Source organism: Paramisgurnus dabryanus, chromosome 22 (genome assembly GCF_030506205.2).
Source record: "Paramisgurnus dabryanus chromosome 22, PD_genome_1.1, whole genome shotgun sequence".
Classification (NCBI taxonomy): domain Eukaryota; kingdom Metazoa; phylum Chordata; class Actinopteri; order Cypriniformes; family Cobitidae; genus Paramisgurnus; species Paramisgurnus dabryanus.
In genome coordinates, this window is record NC_133358.1 from 16,284,744 (window position 1) to 16,310,671 (window position 25,928).

The following is a 25,928-nucleotide window of genomic DNA, read 5'->3' on the forward strand; positions in this document are numbered from 1 at the left end:
ATTATGTAGGATTCTTTTATGTATAAAAAATATAGTTACACTTCTACAGACTTGTCACAACATCTATATTTGATCTTGTCATAAACTGTTTCATATTTAAACAAATAATATTAGTTTTCATTTTAAATAAACCTTTCTATACTTGCAGAATATAAAAGGAAGTAGTTTGCAAATGATTATGTACACATGAATACGACACACTTGAGATATGATGACTCCAAACAAATATAAAGTTGTGAGTTTAAGTTTAATTATTCTTGTAAAACAATTTAGTGTGTGCTTCAGAGAAGTCCAAATGCACTTTAATCCAACACATATTCAGCATTTATCAAATAAACACTCACACTCATACACAAAGACTCGCTCCAGCACCTGAAACCCGTGAATATGTCTCCAGACACACTTTTTACACACATTCAGATTTTTAACAAGATCAAGATTTCCTGTCTCTTTTACAACGAGCTACAAAATCAAATCCTGAACATTAATAGAAATAAAATAATTTACAATATTTAGAATTATTCCTGAAATTTGTTGTACTTTCAGAAACTTAAAACTGAATTTTTTTTTAGCAATTTTCCTTTATCGAAGTATTGTCTTTTTGTTAAGCAACATTACAGCAGGTTTTCAAGCAAGGAGTTGCAATAGGCCTGTCTTAAATCATGCCTCTCAAGATTTGTGAAACTGTAAGCCTTTCACTTTAAGCTAAAACCTCTTAAAGTGGTGTAACAGTAGCTGTGAGAGTAACACTAAATCACATCATCCATTAACTTTGTCAATGATCCTTTTAGCTTAAACTTATATATCTGTATTATCATTTTATGTCAGTAGACAGCAATTCATAATCAAACAAATATTGAAAATTCTCTTCACATCATTTGTTCTCATGTATTTTTTCTGTTGCACTTTATTTCTCCAGCATCTCTTCACAAACAACTGTCATGTCACCAACTTTCGTCTTCTCCACTATTTCCACACTCCTCCTCTCTGTCTTTATCCAGTGGGTGATTCTGTGTGTTCCCATAAGCGTATGGCACCGTCCCACTAAGGGAACAAAAAAATCAGGCTGTTTTGTAACTGTCAGCATACAAATCTTAGCCAGAAGAAAAATATATGACTGTCAAAATAAACATGACAAATAATTACATTTTGGTATAAGTAAATCACTCTAAAACATTTCTGTAAAAATTACAGTATTACTGGGTTTTACTGGCAACTAGCTGCCAGTAACTTACTGTAGATTTTACATTTATGTTATTTACTGGCAACAGTTTGTTCAAAGTTAAATGAACATGAAACATTCTCAGTCTTTAACTTCTACAGTAAGTTACTGGCAACCAGCTACATAATTACAGCATATTTTTTTTTACAGTTAATTTACTAACTACTTCAAGAAACAAAAAGATTAAGCCTAATTAATCTGTCCTAAACATAGTGAACAAAAATAGTAAACAAATATTGGAAACATTTTACAATAATAGTCTAACAATGAATAATACTTCTACAGCATTTATTAAAGGGATTGTTTATCAATTTCTCATTCTTATGTTGTAACAAACCTGTACACATTTATTTTTTCTGATAAACACAGAAAGATATTTTGAGGAATGTTTGTAACATAACCAATCAGGAGTCCCATTTATTTCCACAGTAGGGAAAAAGAATACTATAGAAGTGAATGGAGCTCATGAATGGTTTGGTTACAAACATTTCTCAAAACATTTTCCTTCGTGTTCATTAAAACAAAAAAATTTATACAGGTTTGTAACAACATAAGAATGAGAAATTGATAAACAATCCCTTTAATAAATGCTGTAGAAGTATTATTCATTGTTAGTTCATTGTTTGACCCTTATTGAAAAATGTTTCCAATATTTGTTTACTATATAAATTATGACAAAATTTTAATTTTGGGGTGAATTATTAATTAAACTTAATTTCACCATTTACTAATATATTTATAAAATCAAGCGTTGTATCTGTTAACATTTATTAAAGGGGACAGAGAATGAAAAAACATTTTTCCTTGTCTATGTTGAATAATGGTAGTCTACCTGCATTTACGAACATACAAAAAGTGCTAGACATGCTAAACTTCTCAGTCTCATAGAAATTCCTCTTTTAGAAATGTCAGCCAGAAAACGGCCCAATCTGAAAAACTGAGGCTTATGACATCACAGGCATCTCACTGCCCCTCCACTTTAAAATAATTGGCTACATTTTTTGAGTGGCAGCAAAGTCAGCCAATCAGTAATGAGATTGCAAGTTAAACCAGTAGGGGGAGCCAAATAGGTGCAAAACCACTTGTTTAAAATCCCCCACCCTAATAGAGCTATCTGAGAGAGGTTTTTAGGAAGCTTCTAAGGCATTACAGACCCAAACAAAAACTTTTTTGTCTAAAGGTCACATAACAGAGCAAGGATAAATACCCCGTTCAATCATTCTATGTCACCTTTAATGCACCCTAAACTAACATTAGTAACTGTATTAACAACTAACATTAATAATAATATAATAAAATAATAATAAAATAATTAATACATGCTAAAAATATATATTTACTTATGTTAACTAATACAACCTTTTAAAGTGTTACTCAAATAGTAAACAAAATGAGTAAACAAATAGTAAACAAAACAAGATAACAAATAGTAAACAAAACAAGTTAACAAATAGTAAACAAAACAAGTTGACAAATAGTAAACAGAAAGAGTAAACAAAAGAGTAAACAAATAGTACAAATAGTAAACAATAGTCACATAAAACAGACTTCAGTGCAATAATTTGCTGGGTGTACAGCTTTAAACAGCAGTTTTACTTACAGAGCTGCTGACCATGTTGTCATGATACGGGTGCCAGCTGACGTCCCGCACACATGCGTCATGGTTGGACAATTTGGAAACGACACTTCCCGTCAACACATCATATACTATAGGAGGAGAAACGACCATTAAAAAAGACAAATCTTTCATTTGAGCTTTCTCACATTATAGCCACAGGGGCTGCCAGTTTTAAAAATATATTTTCTTTAATAACTCTCTGTGGATTCCTGACATTTAAAAGCATGAAAAGGTTCCTTCTTTATACATCAATGACATCTTTACATTACAAAGCTGTTGGAATCACTCGAAATGCCTGCACAGACAGGGTTACGCACACACATACTTACTGACGATTTTGCCTGTTGAACAGCCTGTGTAAATGTACTTCTGTCCAGTGCTGAATTCAGGAGAAAAGCGAGATCGAATGAGCGTGTGCAGAACCCCGTGACCCCTGTAGGTCATCACAGAGGTGTCGCCCGTCAGCTTGTGTCTCTTTAGTGCTGCAGGAGAGAAAAACAGGCAAAAGTCAACAAACAGGCACAACGTGTTTATGTATAAAGTAAAAAGTAAACCAGTTTGTCTGACTTTAGTTTATTGACTCATCAGCATCATACATTTTCAAGAAAAGATCAAAATAAAATAAAAAAAAAAAAACACTAGACAAATGCCTGTGAACAAAGCTAACGTCATTTTTAGTAATTAACTGTTTAAAATCATCCTAAATAATGTAAAGGTCATATTTTGAAGCATTATTAGATTATATGACTTTAGCCTAGATTTCACAGAGAGAGCCACAAGTAAACATCGTTCAATGGCACCATAAAGACAACATAAGATGTTTCAATATCATATCTGATTTATCTGAATTTATTTAATCTTTTATGGCTGTACAATCCAAATAAATACTTATATCATAAGTATTATACTTATACATTAATGGCATGTTATAGGAATCACATGCTGGACTCTGCACCTTTCGCCAGACAGGTTTATAACACAGACAAATATTGTGAAGTGCGTAAACATGTTTACACACCTCTTTGAGGAACTTGCTGCCAGCGGTAATCCCAGTTTTGTTGTGTGACAGCAAGCCGTGAAGCAGCAAGCCCCTCTTTAGGAGAAAACTTCCTCACGTCCCACAGCTTAATGGTCTGATCTTTGGAGTTACTGATCAGATATCGAGCATCACCCTTTAGCAAAACATACAAATACTGATTAATACATTATATTACAGATGCTAGGGGCAGAGGTGGTTAAAAAAGGAAATGCAGTCAGTGATGGAACAGTAACAACTGTATAGCCAATCTGAACTGAGCTTGTAATGGATTTAGTATTTATTTCATTAAGTTGCTATCTTGAATTAATAGCAACCACCAGATATATGTGAACAGTATATACCTTGCTGTGTATGAAGGTGATTCCATCTCTGTGTCCTGCCAGATGACCCACAGGCTGTGGTTTGTCTTCTCTGAGTGTTCGTCTGTCCCATACTTTACAAACGGCATCATCACTGCCTGAAAACAGCAGCTGGGAAGAACTGTCTGCAAACGCTACAGCATTCACATCATCCTCGTGAGCATCAATCTAAGAGACACATATTCAGAGAAACATATTAAGTTATTATCTTAAGGGTAATATGTTACAGGATGACTTTTCTGAATAATGCACCATCTTGTAATTCACACTGACAGACCTTTGACTTACTGAGATCAGGATGCTGTAGATATCAAATAAGGTCACAATATATGATATTCAATTGCTAGTATACTTATTCAGCAACGTGTGAAGCATACCTTTAGAGTTCTCTTGTTTTGCTCCCGATCAAACACATACAGGCAACCATCATTGGCACTGTTTGATAGAGGTAAAGGCTTTTTAGGAAAAGTAAAATAATCTTGAAACATGCACTTTATGATTCTATATGGTTTGTGGAATGCTTTTTATAAAAAAACAAATAAATAGTGTAAAATATTCAAATGCTTTAAAGGGGACATTTCACAAGACGTGTTTAATATGCCAAATACAACTTTGGTGTCCCCAGAGTATGTCTATGTGAAGTTTTTTTTATCTCAGAATATCATATAAATCATTTATTATAACATGTTAAAATTGCCACTTTGTAGGTGTAAGCAAAAATGTGCCGTTTTGGGTGTGTCCTTTAAAATGCAAATGAGCTGATCTCTGCACTAAATGGCACTGCTGTGGTTGGATAGTGCAGATTAAGGGGTGGTATTATCCCCTTCTGACATCACAAGAAAAGCCAAATTTCAATGAGCTATTTTTTCACATGCTTGCAGAGAATGATTTACCAAAACTATGTTTTTCTAGGTTGATAGAAGCACTGGGGACCCAATTATAGCACTTAAACATGAAAAAAGTCAGATTAATGATATTTATAATAGTATAAACACTAACATTGAGTTAGTATATGTAGGTCACAGAATAAGATACTGACCCGCCTAAAATCTCTTTCCCATCCGTGGATGCGGCCAATGAGAAAACACAGAACCTCCGTTCATCTGGACTGAAAGAAAAGCAGACACCTGTCAGAATCAGCAATACTATACACAAAACAACTAAAATCAATTCAAAATGTAGTTACATTTTTAACATTTTACAATCTTAAATATCTAAAAGCATAGTGTTACAGTTTAATCACAAAACAATAAATAGACAGCAAAGTAGTTGTTTAAACTATGATGAGAGATGATGAGATGTAACTTGGTTGTGAAAGACATGTTGGCAAAGTCAATTGATAGTAGCATTATGTAAACTTTAAAGGATTAGTCCATTTTCTTAAAAAAAAAAAAATCCAGATTAATTTATTCACCACCATGTCATCCAAAATGTTGATGTCTTTCATTGTTCAGTCGAGAAGAAATGATGTTTTTCGAGGAAAACATTCCAGGTTTTTCTCATTTTAATGGACTTTAATGGACCCCAACACTTAACAGTTTTAATGCAGTTTAAAATTGTAGCTTCAAAGGACTCTAAATGATCCCAAACGAGGCATAAGGGTCTTATCTAGAGAAACGATTGGCATTTTTAGCAAGAAAAATAAAACATATGCACGTTTAAACCACAATTTCTCTTCTTTCTCTGGTCATATGACACGCAAGCGCGACCTTACATAATTGCGTAATGACGCCGCAGGTCACGTGATACGTATGTGAAATGCACGTTTGCAGACCATTTTAAACAGTAAACTGATATAAAGACATTAATTTGTATCATTCGACATATAACAACTTTGGACTGGTCCGCTTTCTCCACACTTGTCAACATTGGGGCGTAGTTTCGCATACGTCATCCGTGACCTTTCGGCAAAGTCGCACTGGTGTGTCACATGACCGGAGGAAGAAGAGAAGTTGTGTTTTAAAAGTGCATATTTTTATTTTTATTGCCAAAAATGACAATCGTTTCGCTAGATAAGACCCTTATGCCTCGTTTGAGATCGTTTAGAGTCCTTTAAAACTGCAATTTTAAACTGCATTAAAACTGTTAAGTGTTGGGGTCCATTAAAGTCCATTAAAATGAGAAAAATCCTGGAATGTTTTCCTCAAAAAACATAATTTCTTCTCGACTGAACAAGAAAGACATCAACATTTTGGATGACATGGTGGTAAGTAAATTATCTGGATTTTTTTAAGAAAATGGCCTAATCCTTTAAATTATAAAGCTGTAATGTATAATCGAACTTTCCATCAGAGGCATCAACCAATACAGAAACTTAATTTGATCCAAAATTAATATTTACTTTCAATTTTAGACATTTTCACAAGAACTATAAAAAGATTAACTCTTTTCCCTCCATTAGAGAAAACACTTCCCTGCCAATGACAAGTTTTTTTTGCAATCCGTATTTCCACTCCTTCCCAACTTATAAAACCTGGAAGTATCCCCTTAGGGCAAACAACTCTGTGTAGGTTTTGATTAATCGCTCTTAATCTGATCTCGATCAAAAGACCGTCACAAAAATGCCATAATCTCAGTTTTTTGCTCAAAATGTTGCATTTTTTAAGAAACCTACCCATATTTGAGAGGTGATAAAAAGAGAACTAATGAAGGTAGAATTAAATTTTTTGTTTGAAAGACGTTCTTTCTTTTGATATATTGTATGTTTCCATTTATAAAGAATAACATTTTCTGGAAGGCATTAAACTTTCGTGATAAAAATCATGAAAAATGGTGGCGCTGGCAACTAAAATGCAGGCAGGGAAAGGGTAAAAGAATTTTCAAACGATTAAGACAACTTTCTCTGAAATAAACACAGGATAACGCTTTTGGTCATTACTTCCAAGCTTCACTTCCATACAAATTTGACTTTGCCAACACGTTCAGTTTGGTTAGCTTGAGATGTAGGTGGCCATGAATGTTATGGTGATCTGTTCTACTGTCTTTCATCCACATGAAAAAAGATCTTACAGGTGATTACCTGAGATTTAATGCTATAATGTACTATGAGGGAAACACTAACTTGAGGTCTAGAGCGGTGTGTGTTTCATTGTCCCCATCTACACTGCACACATGAACTACGGAGAAAGAACAAAAACAGATCTGTCAGAAAATTCAATGTCGTTTTCAATAAAACCGTATAGATCAGATGTCCCTGCCTTACTGTAGTCAGACCAGCTGGAGTAGAGCACACACTGAGCATCAGGTGTAAAACAAACGTCCAGAACGCTCCAGCCCACGTCTCTGGCCTTCACAGTCTTCTTCAGAACAAAACGGCCTCTACTAGTGTCATATAACCTGATATTCTGATCTAAAACAATAGAGGCAAAATACACAATTCAGCAAAGGTTGCTTAAAAAAATTTAGCGTAAGTCCCCATAAAATCACTTGTGTCGTTGATATATTTACTTTAAACAGAAAAGTGGGTTTGGCTTTGGAAAATTACTACAGTAAGCACAGTAAATGCATGTCAATCTCTGTTTTACCTTGGCATGCAGACAGGAACATGTTTCCATCATCACTGTAGACTCCACAAAAGACTTTCTGTTGATATGTGTCCTTGTATACCACATGATTGGGCAGGAAACTATACAAAATGTTTATGAATTACTAAACGTGTGCATAAGATTGATCAATTTGCCCCAATATTTTCAATAAAAAAAAGAAAAATCTGTACAGTATAGACCCTTTTACAGCCCACGTCACTGTGACGTCACCGCTCTATCTGGAGGCAAAAAATAAGTAGGAACTCATAGCCGGCGCGCTAAAAGTTTGAGTTTTTGACTTTAAAATGTCATCTTGTTGTGTTTTTGGCTGCAAGATTAGAAGGAACAGCACTTTTGGTTCAAAAATAAAGTTTTACCGGATCCCGGCAGACATTTCTACACAGAAATCAAGAAGACATTTGTGGTTGAATGCAATACGGCGTACAGACTAGACGGAGACGATCATAAATAATACTCGTGTTTGCAGTGCACACTTCATATCAGGTAAAATAATCTATGCATATGTACTGTTGTGTTGGTTTTATCTAGTACAAATCAGCAAGTTTCTGTTTTATAGGTGAAAAGTCGCCAACCGCGCTATTTAGCTTAAATGTTAAACAAACATACAGCGATAGATGTGTATGCCATCGTTTGAATAGTCTCTTAAAATAATCCACAATGCTAATCATAGTTAGCCCAGTGATAGTTTACTTAAGACAGTAAGCCTAGACAAAATTACCCAAATCCACCTGAAAGTAATTCATATGTTGTCTATGAAATATCTAAAACCTGGTTAAAATCGCAAGAGTTAATTTACAAAAATAACGTTACCTGTCACGGTCCCGCAGAATCAGTGACTGTACATATTCGGGCTGATCCGAAACTTCTTCTGCATCCATGTTTAATAAATCACTCCTAAAACGTGCTAGTTTAAGCTTGTCAACATAGCCTCTGCGGCTCTTTCTGCCTCCAGCTAAGCCCCGCCCACACAAATACGTCACAATGTTTACCAACTGTAAAAGGGTCTATAGCAATACTTATTGTTGCGGGATACAAGTTGTGTGTATAACTTACTGTGAACGGATACGGCTACATTCTCCATGAGAAAAACTTGACCCGCGACACCGTCCCTGTTCCCGCTTCAGGAAGCAATAAACAATTAGTTTATATTTAGTATTTAATATGTGCCTTTTCTAAACATAAAAACTCTTTAAATGGCTTATTTAGATAAATACAGTGCATTAGAAAAGTGCAGTAAAGTGACACTCAAGTATAGATCTATCTTACCTCTGCCAACATATGTGTGAAGCTGTGTCTGCCCTTTAAACCTGATGAAGCAGTGGCAAGCAGGATCTGAGTGCGGATCTCACTGCGGTCCACTTCCTGTGTGTCTGGTTGGACATCCACTGACAAAAGATGAATGAAACATGTTCAGAGACACACTGGCCCATAGTAATGCATATTACCTGTTGTTGGGGTTGCACGATATTAAATAAAAATGCGATACACTGCAAAAATGACTTACTAAGCATTTTTGTCTTGTTTTCAGTACAAATATCTAAAAATCCTTAATCAAGACTTTAGGTGTGAGCAAAAATGTGCAGTTTTTCGGTGTGTCCTTTTAAATGCAAATGAGCTGATCTCTGCACTATAGAGGTAGACCGATTTATCAGTTTTGCCGATTAATCGGCACAGATAGTTCATTGGTGGAACGATCGGCTATCGGCAAAAATCCATGCGATGGTTTTTCCAAGTTGCGTCCATTGCTTCAACAAAATTTTGTTGACTAGATGCCGCATTACCAGAGAAACAACAGCAGGAACCTAAGTTTGTCGTCAAGGCTGACACGACGTTAATATTAGTAGTACCTTAAACAAAAATACACACAGATAAATCCAACCCAAATGTTTAATGTCATGACTATCACCATCCACTTGCATTAGTTTAAATCCAGCTGGTTACTTTTATTCATGATTTAGCCGGCTAAGCTGCATATTTTAAGTTTCCATTTTAAAAACTATCGGTCGATTAATCGGTTATCGGCAAGTACGGACCAACCTAGTTATCGGTATCGGTAAAATCCACTATCGGTCGACCTCTACTGCACTGAATGGCAGTGCAGATTAAGAAGAGATATTATTATTATAAGATCCCCTTCTGACATCACAAGGGGAGCTGAATTTCAATGACCTATTTTTCACATGCTTGCAGAGAATGGTTTACTAAAATACAAAAGTTACTAGGTTGTTCTTTTCTAGGTTGATAGAAGCACTGAGGACCCAATTATAGCACTTAACTCTTAACTAATTGACAAGTTATTGCATCAATTAAAAGAAAACGCTTTCCTGACAATGACGAGACCTTCCTGCTTTCCGCAATACCGCTATTATCCACCAGGCGCACTTCCGCAACTTTTACAACCCGTAAGTAATGCCTCATGTGAAAGAGAAAGAACTCTGTGTATGTTTTAAAGATCACTTTGCATCTGATCTCTATGAAAAGTCCTTTGCAAAAATCAGGGTTCCCACACCTTAGTTAACTTTAAATTTAAGGACCTTTCAAGGACTTTCCAGGTCCAATGCCCTCAAATTCAAGGACTAAATGTGGGGACAAGTTTCAAGTGAGAGCAAGGTTACATCGTGTTACCTTTTAAGATACATTGTTAAAGTTCCCTTTCGAGGAAACTTGCGCGGCATCACTGCGATGACACTTTGGGGACGCCTCCAGGGGTAAGTGCGTCTGAATGTGTATATAAAATTCAACCAATGGTGAGGCTTAACAACAAAGACAGGGTGACGCGGGAGCCAGGAAGTATATCGCTATCTGAAATATTGCCAAAGACAGCGTTACAGAAACGCAGGAAGTATGGCAAGGGAGATGCAGCATCTCTTTACCTTCTCAGGAAACAACAGTTACATACTTAACCCGAGACGTTTTCATGTGTCAAACAGAACTATGCAAAAAAGCATTTTGGTATGAATCAACATTCGCATACAGAAGATAAAAGCGTTTAAAGCAAACAGTTAAGCACATGTGCTTAAAAAGTCTAGAATTTTTATGATATTATCCACAGGGAATAATATGGATTGTTTTTAAGAAAACTTCTTGCATAAAATAGATTCAAGCACTTTCAATGACCTGTATCTATGTATGTATATTTTCAATAACTTCCAAGGGCCTTGAATTTTTTCCCCCAGATTCACAAACTTTCAAGGATTTCAAGGACCCGTGGGAAACCTGAAAATTTAATTATCTCAGCTTTTTGGTCAACATTTGGTGTTTTTGAAGAAACCTACCCATATTTGAGAGGTGATGAAACTTGTTTTTTTTTTTTTTTAAAGCAAATGGTCCGTTTTGTCAATTGGTATATTGTATGTTTATATATTTAAAGAAGAACATTTTCTGGAAGGCATTAAACTTTTGTGAAAATCATGAAAAATGCTGCCGCTGGACGGCAACTTTTTTGAAAGAAAAAAAAAAACGCTGGCGGGGAAAGAGTTAAACATGGAAAAGTCAAATTTTCATGATATGTCCCCTTTAAGTGAATTTGTGCTTAAAACAAAGCAAATACACAAGTAAGAAAGTCATTTTTTGCATTGTATGCAATAACTTATAAAATAAGGTGATATACAGTATGTGATACAACAATGATTTCGTTTTTTAAAATCAATTTAAATAACAGGAAAATATAATTGAAAACTGATCATTACATAACTAACATACACATTACAGATCTTTCAATTACAATATGCATAATGTGGTATTTCAATAACGTCTATACATTTAAATGGTGTTTATAGAAGTAGAAATCATAGTTACCAGGTGGGTCATATCGATGCCCTAAACGCCCATCCCAGGCTCCATCGCTGTCATCATCTGAATCGGAATATGACTGCACGAGCTGTAGGCCTGTGGCTCCACTTCCATGGACCAGGCGCACCTGGCCCCTGTGGTTGAGAATAAAAGGATTTACACCTTACACATATTACACCACTAAATAAATAAAAGGTGGAGTTGCATTGCGAGACATGCTCAGCTTTAAATGCTTATCTGTTATTTATTTACCTTCGCAGTAGGTACGCCAGAACTTGGGCTAAATCAACGTCGTCTTCAGATCCTGAAGGCTGTCTTTCGGTCTGTCTGTCGGATTGAGTGCGGCTCGTCTCGTTGGAATTTTGATTGGGTTCTGGTTCTGACTGGTCTGGGTTGTTTCCAGAGCCCCGACCAGACATCCCAGAACTGGACTGAGATCCCATAGACTGATTGTCTGCAAAAAATATTAAGCCAACTATAATTAATTACTGTACAATCAACAGTTGAAAAATCTTACTATGGTAAAAAACAATATTGTGCAAAACAACATTATATTCTGTCATTAATAAATATGTCTTTAAACATTTATTTATATACACCAGAAAAATACAGAACTATGCTCACTACAGAACATATAATTATGCATAAATCCATTTTATAAAATAAAATAAAATAATCTAACAAACAGTGAGATCGTGCTTATGCATCGATTTGTCAGTGTTATCGACATTAATTATGTATAAAATTACGATCTTTAAGGCTTTTGAATACCATTAATAAATGTTGATATAAAGCTGACAAAAGATTGTGATGTAACTGTCAGACAGATACGCTAAAATGTCACCCTGTATATGACATGCAAAAAAAACTTTAATAACTGATATCACATTTAGAAAATAAAAGTTTAACAAAACAATATCTACAAAACACCGCTTATTACTAGTAATTTACGTCTAAAGCAACCCGTTGTTTACAAGTTAGCCGCACGAGCTAGCAGACAGTAAGCGCCCTACGTAACAGACCCACCGATAATGTGATTTCAATGCTCTGACAGCTATTTTACTGGATTTCTTTCTTCCTGCAGAATTCGGAAAAACAAGTAAAAATGCTGAAGGAAATGTTTAAGTTCCGTATGTTGAACGCTTTATTTTTTCCGGAGCAGTGTTGATCAAGATTCTCCATGTTCGTGACGCGCCATGTTGTTTACGCTCTCGAGACTCGCCTTTCTCTGGTCACGTGACACACATAACCTTTCGTGGGCAGAATATCACAAATATTTCTATTTATTCCTGCAAGTAAATTATTTATTTTTGTTTATCCTATCATGTCCCCTGGCTCTATTTGAAAAACCAGTAATTACTGTAACATGTAAATTGTTACAGTAAGTGATTGTACTTTAGATTTTATTTTTAACAAATCATATGAAAGTTATTTCCAATATTATTATACTTAATATTTATTTAATACAAAATTAATTTACAGAAATAATATATTTCATCAATTCCCTTCTCATTTTCTCTCCATTAATTTAAATATCATGCAAGATTGTCTCTTTTATAAATTGTAGTTCAAGTAACTCTAGAAATTTGTAATTTACCCAAAACCAGATCCAGAAAACATGATTTATTAAATATACATGATCTGAGAGAGTTTAAAGAGATACATTGTAGTGCCAGTCAGACAGTTGCACGATTGTATATTTCTAGCACCGTTGCACTTGCACCATCTGCTGGTCAGTTTTTACCGTACGTTTATTTTATATTATTCGTAAAATGACATTTCTATTAACTGTTATGATAATGTTATACAATTAAAAAAGTATGACATTACATTTGTATTTATCTGTATTTATTTTGTTTTCTCATTAATAGCGTTCTTTATTAAAATAATTATACAATTAATTTCAATATTGATTTGTGTTTTTACTTTGGGTCACCTTGTTCTTTTTTATTTTGCCAAAGGCATAATGAAAAATACAAGTAAATATATCAAGTTAAAATAAATAGTTATCATTTTATGTTTTTAGCTTATATTTTACCATAGATATGTACGCTATGATATTTTACCTTTTATGTTTTCATTTGTTAAATTTTTCATAAAATGCAAATAATATGATTTTAATATAAAAAATTCTAAAGCTCTTTGTCTTAAAACAAAACAAAAAAAAAAATCTATCGTGGGTGTACATTGTTAAAATATTTTTAAAGATGAGGACTAGAGGACTTTTAGACACGCACGTCAACCGGAAGTATTTGTTTGTATCCTGTGCCTGTATTTCTCAAGAAACTTGATTTAAATTTGTGGTAAGTATAATTGTTGTACATTTCATATTAATATTTACAATATAGAATTAAATGCATGATTATTGGATCCGCCAAGTGAACAAAGGAGACGTTAAAAATGTGTTTATTAAAGCATTTACTGCTTTCGTTATGTAATGTAGCAAATGCACGAGCTAGTTTATGGGTCGGTGTAACATTACAGGTTTTTGTTTACCTGCTCGCCTTTTGAGTTTATTTAGTGTCTGGCATATAATTATGTATTCTTATATTTAATCTTCTGAAATAATTTTGATATAAAATAGTATGTCTAATCTCAAGTTTCTTTCTCTCTCTCATTTGCTGTTTCAAGAATTTATCTATTTGACAGTGTCTGTGAAACAATGGGTTTGTATTAGACGATTATTTATCTAAAATTAAATAAGAATGCACAATATCATGTTCTATATTTGTAAATGCATTTAACATTGAACATTAAAATTGATATCTGTGCTTTGTAGATCTTAATGTACTTTTAATGCATTAGACAGTCCAATATCTTCTGAGGGGGTTCATATAGCTTTTCTTTGTATCCCTGCAGATGTTGAAGAGAGGACATATGGTGGCTGTGAGGGCCCAGATGCTATGTATGTTAAGTTGATATCTTCAGATGGGCACGAGTTTATTGCAAAGAGAGAGCATGCCTTAACCTCTGGCACAATCAAAGCCATGCTGAGTGGACCTGGTGAGGATGATACTTGTTCACAGTCCAGCTGTTATGAAATGGCTTGTTTTTGTGGAATTATGCATAAGAAAAAGAAAAGAAAAAAGTAAAAAGAAAATATAATCTTTAATACACATACTGAGACATTTGTATTTGCAGCAACACAATGATTTATAGCTGATTACATGTTACACTTCTATTTATACTGTTATTATATTATTTGCCTTTAGGTCAGTTTGCTGAAAACGAAACCAATGAAGTAAATTTCCGGGAGATCCCATCTCACGTTCTCTCCAAAGTGTGCATGTATTTTACATACAAAGTTCGCTTCACCAACAGCTCAACAGAAATCCCAGAATTTCCAATCGCTCCTGAGATTGCTTTGGAACTACTGATGGCTGCAAACTTCCTAGACTGTTAGTTCAATAATGGAGCATGTATTATACTGTGGTCTGTTTACATGCCAATTATTTGCCATTATATTCATATCTGTGTTTATGATTGTATATTTATAATTAAACCTTTTGTGTTGTTGTTTTATGAAAACAACGGCTTGCCAATTTGGTCCACCTTAAATTGATAATTTGTGTTTTGTATGCAGCGTTTTAAAAATGTTCTGTCTTAATTATTTTGTATTTGCAAGTCTGCTGCTATATTCTTAGTAGATTCTGCTCTGAGAATAAACATGGATTAAACAAACATATTACATCTAAAGCTCTGTTTTTGGGATTTTTTATTTTCTAACAGAATTAACTTTAGCTAAAAAAGCTCTGCAGGTTTGTGGATACAAAATTACTGTTAGTTATATTTTAAATCTACCTCTCGGCAGGTCATATGTTCTTAATATCTAAACAAATTAGAAGATTTGTGTATGGCACAATAGAGGAGTGGATTTGCACTGCACTGTCATCAAATCTCTTTTCTCTTAAATGCAATATACACTAATAAAGTACCTTATTGATCATACTAAACATAAGTTTTATTAATATTTATTTGACAAAGCTAAGACCGAGCCTGCTAAATAACTGTTTGTTATAGAATAATAGTCTGTCATTACTTGGTCAGACTATTTAGATAATGAATTAATATTCTACTACGAAATTATGTATCAGTTAGTGTGTAAGAAAATGTCATAATAAGACATAAACAAACATTTTGCCAATGTCAAATGGAAATAAGTTGTAGGGTTGATTTGGGACAATCAGGCTGCTACCATCAGAATAAAGGAGGTGTGTTCCACATCATATGCGGCTGCGCAGATTGATCGGCATATGACATCACAGTACCGCGAGAGCTAACCGAAGCACTAGCGTTCCCGCGTTTTTTAGATGCAATACGCCGTTTGGTTTGCGCAACGCTGCATCAAATACGCAGCTCGCGTGTCACGTGACTGTGACGTCCGTTGCCTTGCGTTACTGTGCGCCACTGATGCAGGGGGATCCATCATGGCGTCGATGCAGGTAAGATCACAGCTGACATCCAGTGTTTAATCTATCAATCACTTTGATCAGGTGTCGAGTGTATTGTCACTAACAGTGTGAATGGCGTTTGGTTGATACGCCTAATAAAACTGTTGAATTCCGATTCGTTGTTTTGTAAACCGTAACTTGTCCTCGGTGAGCTCGAGCTGTCAGGGTGAGTGAGAATGATCGAGGCTTTAAAAGCAACAGCTGGCGGGGAGGACTCGTATAAACTACTGTTTTGTCATTAACACATTCATATGATCATTTAAATGAATATCTTAAGTTATCTTAATGTAGGTAACTTATATTTTCAAATTGGCTTTTCTGTAGATCTTGACTTCTTCAGTTTTACTTTTCAAATACAAGGTGACAAGCGCAGGATCTTTAAACTGAAGCATATTTTAATGAAATTAACTCATTTAACCGATATTCTTCTCCTAATAAAAGATAAAAACAGACAAAGTTGTTATCATTTTATTTATGTACAAATATTATACAATTTATAAGGGTTACAGCGTAATAAAATTTGAAGGGGTACAGGGGTACGAGCTGCATAACTAGACATTAAATGTCATCTAAAGATTGTACCAGCTAAGTGCTGTAGATAGTCATGTCAACATTAGTGAAAAGATACAGATGCTATTTAGATAATTTATTCAAATGCTTATTCTTCTTTTGTTTTCTATTATTTCTCATCGTTCAATGCTTTTTCTCAACAGAAGAGGTTACAGAAGGAACTTTTAGCCTTGCAGAATGATCCTCCTCCTGGAATGACACTCAATGAGAAGAGCGTACAAAACACCATCACACAGTAAGAACATCCCATCCTGTGTCTTTATTTAATGTTATACCCATGTGTTTCATCGCTGGGTACTTATTGACCAGCTACCTCTGACATAGTCCACCAACAGGGACTTTTCTCAAGAGATACATTTGAGAATGCAATATGACTCATAAGGTTTTAAGTTTATCTTGGGTATATCATTTTTATTGACTTGCAAGCCTTCTTGGGTTGGGTTGTCTTACTTCCAGTGGTAATTGTTATATAACAGTCCCTAAAAATCCATTTGAACGTAGTTATATTGCTTATTTCCACTGGGTGTCATTTGTAAGGCTGTCTCAGTTTATCAGCTAGCCTGCTCTATGTATAGTATATCTGCTAAGCCTAATAAAAAATTAAAGGGTTAAGTTGACAGCTTGATGGGGTAGTGTTGCTGTAACAAACCTTTCTGGCATCTGTTTGGACTTTTTATGGTTTAATTTTCTTCTGAAATATCTAGTTGTACCAAAATGTGCTAAATCACCATTTTTCTAGGAAGGATTACCTATCTAAAGAATAAAACGTATAACCAGTCTTGTCTTAAATGGCACGCCTAGGGTAATTTCTTTAGGATGTAATAAGTTTAAAAGAAAAGATGAGTTATCGCTACTGTCCATGCACAATGCGTGTAAATAATGAGTGTAAATAAATGATTGAGAGCTCAACACTAAAGCTTAGGAAGTGTCAGATAATAGGATATTTGTTTCTTTTATGTATACCAGTATGTACACGTGAAATGAGTGGCTATTTTTATTTACTATCAAATAGTAAACACTGTGACCTTTATCTGATGCCTATTTAGATTTTTTAAAACATGCCAAGTAGAAAGTGGCTGTGTGGCATCTTGCCAAACATGTTTGTCCTGTCTTTTTTGTGTGTTCAGTGTGGTATGTCGAGTTTTTGGAAGAGGTTTTTCCTGTGATGTAAATATGTCAGTTATGCATAGGGCAGTGGTGTTGGATTGAAACAAAGCTGTTTGTCACAGGGAACTATAGCCTCCCCAGCATAAATTCATCAACATTTTAAGCATCCTTAAAGAAGACCAGCACTTTTATGCATTTTTAAGATAAATTTGTATGCTGTTTTTTTCATGCCCTAACATTTACCTAATTTTATAAGTATATGTTCTTATAACTGTCTTGTATTCTCTGTGATATAATGATGTCAGAAATAATGCATAAGTCACATACAATCCAAGGCAGAAATATGAGCTGCTATGCAGACGCAGCATTGGTCTTGCAATATTTCCGCTGTGCCTTCAGGACTGTTGGCCACATTAATCCCCTGCAGATATATGACAATGTTGTGGCAGGAAACTAACATTGCTGATGTCACTTTATCTAATTCTAGTATGTTGCATAACTTTCATATTTTTGTCAGCAGTTGATCATGTTGTAAACTGACAATATAATAAGTGATGAGTACAGTATTTTTCCAAAAGCTGAACTACATGTTAACCTATGTACGGAGTTAAACAGGTTTTTAAAGTTGACACATTTACAACAGGACTAAGCTGACACATCATTTACAAAAATATGAAAATAATCACAAACTTTTAACTGGCTGACATCACAACTTTTTGTACTTCTTTTAAAATATCCTTTATTATATTCTGTACAAAATAATGTTCAAATTCGATTTAGTTTTAAGTTTACACTGTAAAAAAAATAATTGTTGCACTAAAATTTTCACATTAAAATTTTCTTGACTAGTGAGGAGTTGCTATAAATAAATAGTAATACAAAAAAAGTTGAATGAGGTGAAGTTGATTTACCTTTTTTTCATAATTTATAGCAACTTCTAACTAGTCAAAAAAAAAAAGTTTTCATGACTTTGTCAAGTTGTTGCACTTAAATGGGAAAGTTTAAACAAGAAATTTTACAGTATAGTAATAGTTTGTGTTCATTTTTGCTTTCAACCTTTCACTTAGTATATTTGGTACAGTCGGTGGATTATTCTAATAGTAATTAAAATGTATCATTTTAAAGAAATGTATTTTCATTTCAAGGTTACCTTGTCAACATGAGAAATTAGCTGCTTTTGTCATTTGGTTAATTTCTGTTCCAGTGAACTGAATTTATTTGTTGCTATTTTTGACACATGTTCTATCTAGATTCTAGATCATGGGTCTCCAACGCTGTTCCTGTAGGGCACCTGTCATGTACATTTCAGTTCCAACCCCAATTAAACACACCTGAACCTGCTAATCAAGTTGTTCAAAATTAGAGGCAGGTGTGTTGGGTTGAAACTAAAATATGCAGGACAGTTGCCCTCCAGGAACAACGTTAGAGATCCATAATCTAGATCCGGGGTGGGCATTCCTAGCCGTGGAGGGCCACTGTCCTGTAAAGTTTTGCTCCAATCTAATCAAACAAACCTGAAAAATGTAGTTAAACACAAGCCCAACATTTCAGTGATATGTGTACTCTACTTTTATTGACTTTTCATAATTTAGTTTAGCTTTGGTGTAGATGGCTAATAATTGATGGGATTATCCATGAGCACTCAGATCAGATATTTGTAATGTTTGGAAAGAGCTTTCATTGATTTGACCACTTGACAATGTTTCTCTTTAACATATTTTTTTAGATTGTAAATGTTGCTACTGTCTTGTCCTAAACTTTAATTATCATCTTGTTACTTTCTGAACAACTCCTTGCATTGTGTAGCTTTCCTCTGGTCTTTTATGGCTAAAAGAAACCATATAGTCCATTATAAATCAACAAAAATAAGTCTTTATAATGTTTGTTTATTTGTTTCTAATGAACATAACAAAATGCCACATTATTAATTGTGTTTTAATTTGTATTTTCATAGATGGATTGTGGATATGGAAGGAGCCTCTGGTACTCTTTATGAAGGGGAGAAATTTCAGCTTCTTTTTAAATTCAGTAGTCGTTATCCTTTTGACTCACCTCAGGTAGGTACAATGCTTTTTATAAAGTCGGACAAAATAATACCCTCACTTCAAATAGTACTTTAAATTAATTAGGTACTACTTTGTAGCAGCGTTATCAAGATTGATTGACTGATTTTAATGCAAATAGCCGACCTGTTACAAGGATTATTGTTGTCTTAAACCTTTTAAACAAATAGCAGCCACTCCACTATTACAAATTGATATTAAATGCACTACTAAAGTCTTTATGATGCCCTGATCCTTTATTTAGTGTTCTCACCATCTGTGTCTCTGACCCTGAATGCACCTACTGCAGTAAGATACAGGAATCAGTCCAAGTAAGAGCATTTTTATCGTGGAGGGTGCAGATTTAGTGACCACGTTTGAGGGCTTAACTCGACAATCCAATCTTCTTTTACATAACAGTCCTGCTATAAATAGCTGATCACTATAGAGTCCAAATTAGATAAACAAGCTCACTATATGAAAAGGCTTGTTAGGGATAAGAACAACATTAATGTATGGATTCAGAAACCTTTATGGCTGACATCAACATAACAGAAATTGAAAGGTTAAAGCTGATACAAAAGGGTGGATGGCGGAACTGGCTTATGTTATTTCAAGCATACACTGTACGCATGGATTTTAAAATGTGCTAAAAGAAAAAAGTACTTAAGAGTAAAAGTGACAAAACTTTTTTGGGAAGCTAAAGTGGCCCTATCAGAGTTTATGTGCATTAAGTGCATTTAGTCGGATGTCAGATATTGCTTGCAATTTTCTGCTGACCAAGACAGCCCAACGCTCTGTGGTTTTCCGTGTGTAAGTCCGGATCTGGAGTCGGCTACTCATTTATCCGGCTGTCTCCTTGTGCTAATCTAGAGGCTTCATGTCAGTTGTGAAAACTAAGCACTGGCTTTCTCTATATTTTTCTAGTTTTCTAGTTTTTTTTGTACCTAATCCATGTCTTTTTTTTTGTTGTGAAAAGCAAAAGAAGAATGCTGTGTCATACAGTGAAATTGTGGTGTGTAGCAAACTTCAACATCATTGTAGCGACAGTTAGGGGTGTTATTTATCTCGTAGCATGACAATAACTCTGCAAAACCCATGAAGGAAATGGTTTGGTGATTCATGTGTGGACGAATTTGTTTGGGAGTGCACAGACCAGAATCAAACCCCACTAAAGACCTTTGTGATGATATTGATGGCGTGCAATGGTCTCGCTATTGCTCCTCTATCTGAATTGGATCAAATCCCAGCAGCCATGTTACAACATCTAATAAAAAGTTTTCTCAGAAATTGTAAAGCTGTTAGGGAGGACTAACCCATTTAAAATGAAATATATGGCATGTATGGGGTGTCCATATAGTTTTGGCCATATAATGTGCCATATTTGTTGGATAGAGATGATAACACTGTATTTGTGTTCTGTTTCAACAGGTAATGTTCACAGGAGACAATATACCTGTTCATCCTCACGTTTATAGCAATGGCCACATCTGCCTGTCCATCTTAACAGAAGACTGGTCACCAGCTCTTTCAGTGCAATCTGTCTGTCTTAGCATTATTAGCATGCTGTCTAGCTGCAAAGAGAAGGTAAGTGTGATTTTGTTGGAGTATAGTGTACAGTTACAGAGTATAGAGTACAGTGTTAAAAAGTTAATATGAATAATATACAAAAGTGTCTATTTGAGTGTTCTAAAGATAGAGGGTTCTATTCTAAGACATACTGAAGAGATGGTTTGTTAGTTAGTTACTGTAGTAAGACATTACATGCTTCCCCCAACAATGTGTGGTGACTCTCAATATCAATTGCTTACTAATTATAGGACTTGTTTAACTTGGCACAACCTTGACTTTTTGTAATGGACAGTCTTTAAGAATTAAAAGCAAGGAAATGGTGTCTATACTTAAAAATGTATAATCATGTACAAAGCACATGGAGTACAATACTTATCAAAGAATGTTAAACATTTGAATTATTGTAAATGTTGGCCCATTCTGTACATAAGAATTAAAGTAGAGGAACCCTAATTAAATTGAACAATATTCAGTTTCCTAAACACTCCCTATATTCTATTGGTCACACCATAAACGTACCCCATTGGATGGCTTTCCTAGGCTGGTCTTGATCCTCTAATGCCACATTGTTTACATTTATCCAGGGAAATAACCAGTGGGGGCTCGTGACTGCTCTTCCAAGTGGCGCAAATTCAAAATATGTGTTCGAATATTTGTGTTGCTCTTGTTTTCAAAAAATGTGTTGTTTGAGTCATGTGAACCATGTTGTGCATCACATGTTTTGTCAAAATAAGTGCCTTCTGCACATACGTCAAAACCGTTTATGATAAAAGAGACGCTCACGTTCACAAAATACATACAAGACACTTTCTTAACAGTAAACTCTGATTACGCATGAGATTATGGGAGTATCTGGCAAACGCTAGCATCTCTTTTATCATAAAACCCTTTAGACGCATCTGCAGCAGAAATTTGAAATTTGAAATTACGAACCACACACGACGGGGCTACATACATGTTGTAACGAACTTCCAGTCCTTCCAGAAAAACGTGATTATGCAATCGCATGATTCAACGCATAATTAGCCGAAGTCCGCATATTTATGCAGGGGCCACATTTTTTCAAATACGCCACATGCTTGCATGATCTCATAAATCCCGCATTTTCGTAGCAAAAATCACATATATCTTAATTTTGCATTTATTTCACATAAGCGCAGCCATGTCCCCTGTTGCCATGGGAACGTTATGAAGTGATTATGTGACGTGAACATCATTGAAAAGCTGCAAACAGTTTTTGCAAGTCCCCGCAGTTTTTGCAAGTCCCCGCAGTTTTTGCAAGTCCCCGCAGTTTTTGCAAGTCCCCGCAGTTTTTGCATGTCCCCGCAGTTTTTGCAAGTTCATTAAATTGCATAAATATTGCATAAATATCCCGCATATTCCATCTTATTTTTTAAGAAAAGGTGCCACAAGATCAAGAATTTTTGCCCACAACAATCACAAAAAAGAAGTCCCCGGCCGTCAATGGAAATAACTAAGGCTGCACTATATTGAAGAAAAAAGCAATACGTGATAACATAATAAAATGAATATGATATGTGAAAAGCAATATGGTGATGCTTTAGGATAAATCAGGTGGAATTATAATAAATACTGAAAGTTATATATTCAACATACTGAAAATTACATATTCAACATATTCCATATTTCCATATATTCAAAAGGGAGCAAAACTATCTCTCTGCTATCTGCATTGACCTAAAACTTTGACTATATACAACTTTTTGAAGCTTTAAGATGAATAAGTTATTGCAAACCTTTGTTATACAGGCATGTGTATTGGAATATTTCAGGATTTTTATCTTGCTGCTTTATTTATTTATTTATTAAATAATACCAATTTGAACCCAACACATACTTTTAATTGGGGGTTTTAATAATCCAATATCTGAAGGTAATTTTTAAGAACATCTTTTTTTCAGAGACGGCCTCCAGATAACTCCTTTTATGTACGGACGTGTAATAAAAATCCAAAGAAGACAAAATGGTGGTACCATGGTGAGCACTAATGTTTCATCAGCACTACATAAACATCCTTATAATGGAAATGTTTACAATCACAGCTGCCTTTTCTTTACAGATGATACCTGTTAATGTGAACTTTCTTGAACTGTTGAAGGAAAGAAGTCCTACTGACAAAAGCACTTTTTGTAAAAATAAATTAACATGGTCTATGAACTGTAACCATGGACTCCGATTACAAGCATGGACTCAGACCACAAACATGAGAGGTGATTTCAGCTGCGTTACCAGTAGCCAGTTGGATGCATGTTTGAAGGAAAAACTGATGAAGAATGGAAAACTCCAAGCGACTGGAAATGGACCTGTCTTGGGTTTGTATGGGAAAATTTTAGATTTGTCGAAGGAGTTTTTTTTTGTATTTCTATCCTGGACCACACATGTTCCTGTTAATTTTTAACACTGGTATGTTTTGAGGTCCATGTCTCTCGTGCAATAACAAAGATGTGTGCGTATCTGGCCAAGAATGGGAATTCCAAATAGTTGAGTAATGAGAAATCCAAAACAAATCTGGAAAGGGTTGTAGTGTCACAATCTTAATCCCTTTGCTTTTATGTTTATGTTTTTGTTCCTACTGAAATATTATGCACTGTGAAATGATTTAAGAAATGAAAAGTTCATTGATCTGCAGTTCTACCGAAATAGATGGGGAGGGGCCGGTAAGTCCTGAAAGTCCACTGTAAATAGTTTAGTTTAAGAATGGTACAACTTTGTTATCCATCTCGAGTTTTGACTGCAAATGGCAATTTTAATGTCAGTCAAGCTGTTAGGACTAAATGTGTCCTTTAGTAACAAAACCAAGAGTTAACCTTGAACATTACCAACTCATACCTCTGCCATATAGGGTAAATCCAGTGTTCTGTATAGTTTTGCCAATGGCAGATTAAAGCAACAAGAGTTTGGTAACCCCATATGTGTCATGTTGGCATTAAAGTTCTGTCTTCTATTTTGTTTCTATATGTTTTGTATTGAGACAAAAACTCCAGTCCCATTTATCCTCATCCATCTTTAAAGGTTTCTTCCTCTTAATACCTTTTCCTAAGTTTATTATAGTATGGTTTTATTTTATGCAAGTCATAAAAAGAGTCAATGAATGGCAATATGTTTGGTAGTAGATGGCTTATTTAATTTTGGGAAATTGTTTTACTTTCTATTCTCAACTGGTATGGAAGTCATTGTGATTTGTGTTTTCTGCAAGGTTCTCCTGGTCATACTTGTCTGGCTCAGGTAATTTTTAAAGAAAAAATATTCCTAACAGATCATTTCCATTTGATTATATTTTTTCTTAAAAGACTGTTACATACTTAAGGAACAAATTAAAAATTCGGTAACACATACAATGTGCGTGTTTCAAAATTGATGCATTTAACTTTAAATTGCAAGTGAACGTTGGTAGATTAGCAGCATGATCTATATAAAAATGTTATTCCAGAGCACATATTTGATCATTTTTGGATCATCTGCACTTTTCTAAAAAAAAAAGATTGTGGTCAAGAATTATTGGGTTGCTTGACTTTTTTTCTAAAATGAAACATGCATTCATATTTTCTTTCCCATGTTGAATTTGTTTAATGTAAGGTATCTGGTTATAAGTTTATACACTCCAAAGATGTTTTAGCCATCCATTTAAATACTTGAATATTCCAAAGTTGGTTGGCTTTTTCCATTATCTGTGGTACATTGTATTTAGACTTCCAAGTGAATGTGTTGCTGTAGGACTAAATGAAGATGGATTCTTGCTTTCCCTGCACAAAAAAAATCAGGAAACTTTATATTGTTTCTCATGTTTTTGTTTTTACTACTGAAAGAAAATGTGTAGAAATGCAAACAGGGCTAAACTGAATGTGTTGCTATAGTGTGACACTTTGTTACCATAAAGGAAGTCAATAAGTGTATGCACTTACTGTATGGTTATGTAGACTTGGTTGTCAATAGTTTTTATGATTGTATACTTTGGTTTGCAAGTTAAAAGAATAATCAAAGGTAATAGAAGATATTGTTTTTCTAACTTTGTCTGATTTTTTTTTTTTGTATGTACAAATAATGTAAGTTGTGCCTGTTAATTTAAAGAATAAAAATGCAGTTTTTGACTAAGTTGTAAAAATGTGTTACTGCATAACCATTTATGGCGAATTTAGGTAGATTGGGACACTTTGACATTGAGGTGTCTTTTAACCTTTTAATCCCAACATAAGTATTCTTTAAAATAATAAACCATACAGTTACACTAAGAGCATAGTATTTAAACAATAGTTATATTAATACATTTCTACGTTACTCAATATTATAAATTAATATTGTTTTATATTATTATACCATTACTAATAGTTCTAACACAATATGCAAATATTCACACACTGATAAAAATATTCAGTTAACCAAAATATAATTAAGTGTTTGTTATTTTTAGGATATTATATAAAGTATGCATGGATTTTAAATGTACAGCGGACGAATTCATCTCTAGATCAGGACCCCGGAACGCACCATCTGCACGACAGAGGAGGGGTGCGCTGTTGTCGCGCTGTTTTGAAACAAGTCTCTACTACATTTGCAAAACCTCTACTGATGTTTATACGTGCAATTATCAAC

At 34.5% G+C, this 25,928-nt stretch overlaps 3 protein-coding genes across 4 annotated transcripts; 2 read left to right on the forward strand and 1 right to left on the reverse strand.

Moving 5' to 3' along the window:
* Positions 1–228: 228 nt before the first annotated feature.
* dcaf11 (ddb1 and cul4 associated factor 11) lies at positions 229–12,798 on the reverse strand. Its single transcript, XM_065294940.2, has 15 exons — positions 12,602–12,798; positions 11,828–12,029; positions 11,582–11,709; positions 9,050–9,168; positions 8,837–8,901; positions 7,763–7,863; positions 7,441–7,587; positions 7,300–7,354; positions 5,278–5,346; positions 4,616–4,673; positions 4,221–4,406; positions 3,859–4,012; positions 3,170–3,322; positions 2,823–2,929; positions 229–1,044 (listed from the first exon to the last, which is right to left on the reverse strand). The coding sequence occupies exons 2-15, from the start codon at positions 12,016–12,018 to the stop codon at positions 994–996; spliced, it is 1,584 nt and encodes a 527-aa protein (XP_065151012.1). The 5' UTR covers positions 12,019–12,029; positions 12,602–12,798; the 3' UTR covers positions 229–993.
* Positions 12,799–13,797: 999 nt separating this feature from the next.
* Positions 13,798–15,258, forward strand: eloca (elongin C paralog a). The gene is made up of 4 exons (XM_065295029.1): positions 13,798–13,878; positions 14,207–14,241; positions 14,435–14,578; positions 14,788–15,258. Exons 2-4 carry the CDS (start codon positions 14,238–14,240, stop codon positions 14,976–14,978), a joined length of 339 nt encoding a protein of 112 aa, XP_065151101.1. The 5' UTR covers positions 13,798–13,878; positions 14,207–14,237; the 3' UTR covers positions 14,979–15,258.
* A 691-nt stretch (positions 15,259–15,949) lies between these two features.
* Positions 15,950–25,407, forward strand: ube2wb (ubiquitin conjugating enzyme E2 Wb). Of its 2 annotated transcripts, none has more exons than XM_065294943.2 (6): positions 15,950–16,017; positions 16,740–16,831; positions 19,658–19,760; positions 21,177–21,332; positions 23,240–23,315; positions 23,398–25,407. In XM_065294943.2, the coding sequence occupies exons 1-6, from the start codon at positions 16,003–16,005 to the stop codon at positions 23,409–23,411; spliced, it is 456 nt and encodes a 151-aa protein (XP_065151015.1). In that variant the 5' UTR covers positions 15,950–16,002; the 3' UTR covers positions 23,412–25,407. The 2 variants fall into 2 exon arrangements, with proteins under 2 accessions (XP_065151015.1, XP_073669265.1); XM_073813164.1 differs by having other exon boundaries at positions 15,987–16,017; positions 16,743–16,831.
* Positions 25,408–25,928: the final 521 nt, after the last annotated feature.

Excerpts from the sequence above, each read along its gene's own strand:
- ube2wb (XM_065294943.2), top strand. Across the intron at positions 19,761-21,176 it reads ATCCTTTTGACTCACCTCAG|GTAATGTTCACAGGAGACAA; the intron begins GTAGGTACAATG and ends CTGTTTCAACAG. Across the intron at positions 21,333-23,239 it reads TGTCTAGCTGCAAAGAGAAG|AGACGGCCTCCAGATAACTC; the intron begins GTAAGTGTGATT and ends TCTTTTTTTCAG.
- eloca (XM_065295029.1), top strand. Across the intron at positions 14,579-14,787 it reads AGCCATGCTGAGTGGACCTG|GTCAGTTTGCTGAAAACGAA; the intron begins GTGAGGATGATA and ends ATTTGCCTTTAG.
- dcaf11 (XM_065294940.2), bottom strand. The coding sequence starts at position 12,018 with ATGGGATCTCAGTCCAGTTCTGGGATGTCTGGTCGGGGCTCTGGAAAC. Across the intron at positions 8,902-9,049 it reads TCACACATATGTTGGCAGAG|CGGGAACAGGGACGGTGTCG; the intron begins GTAAGATAGATC and ends TGCTTCCTGAAG. Across the intron at positions 4,674-5,277 it reads GGGAAAGAGATTTTAGGCGG|TGCCAATGATGGTTGCCTGT; the intron begins GTCAGTATCTTA and ends TCTATCAAACAG.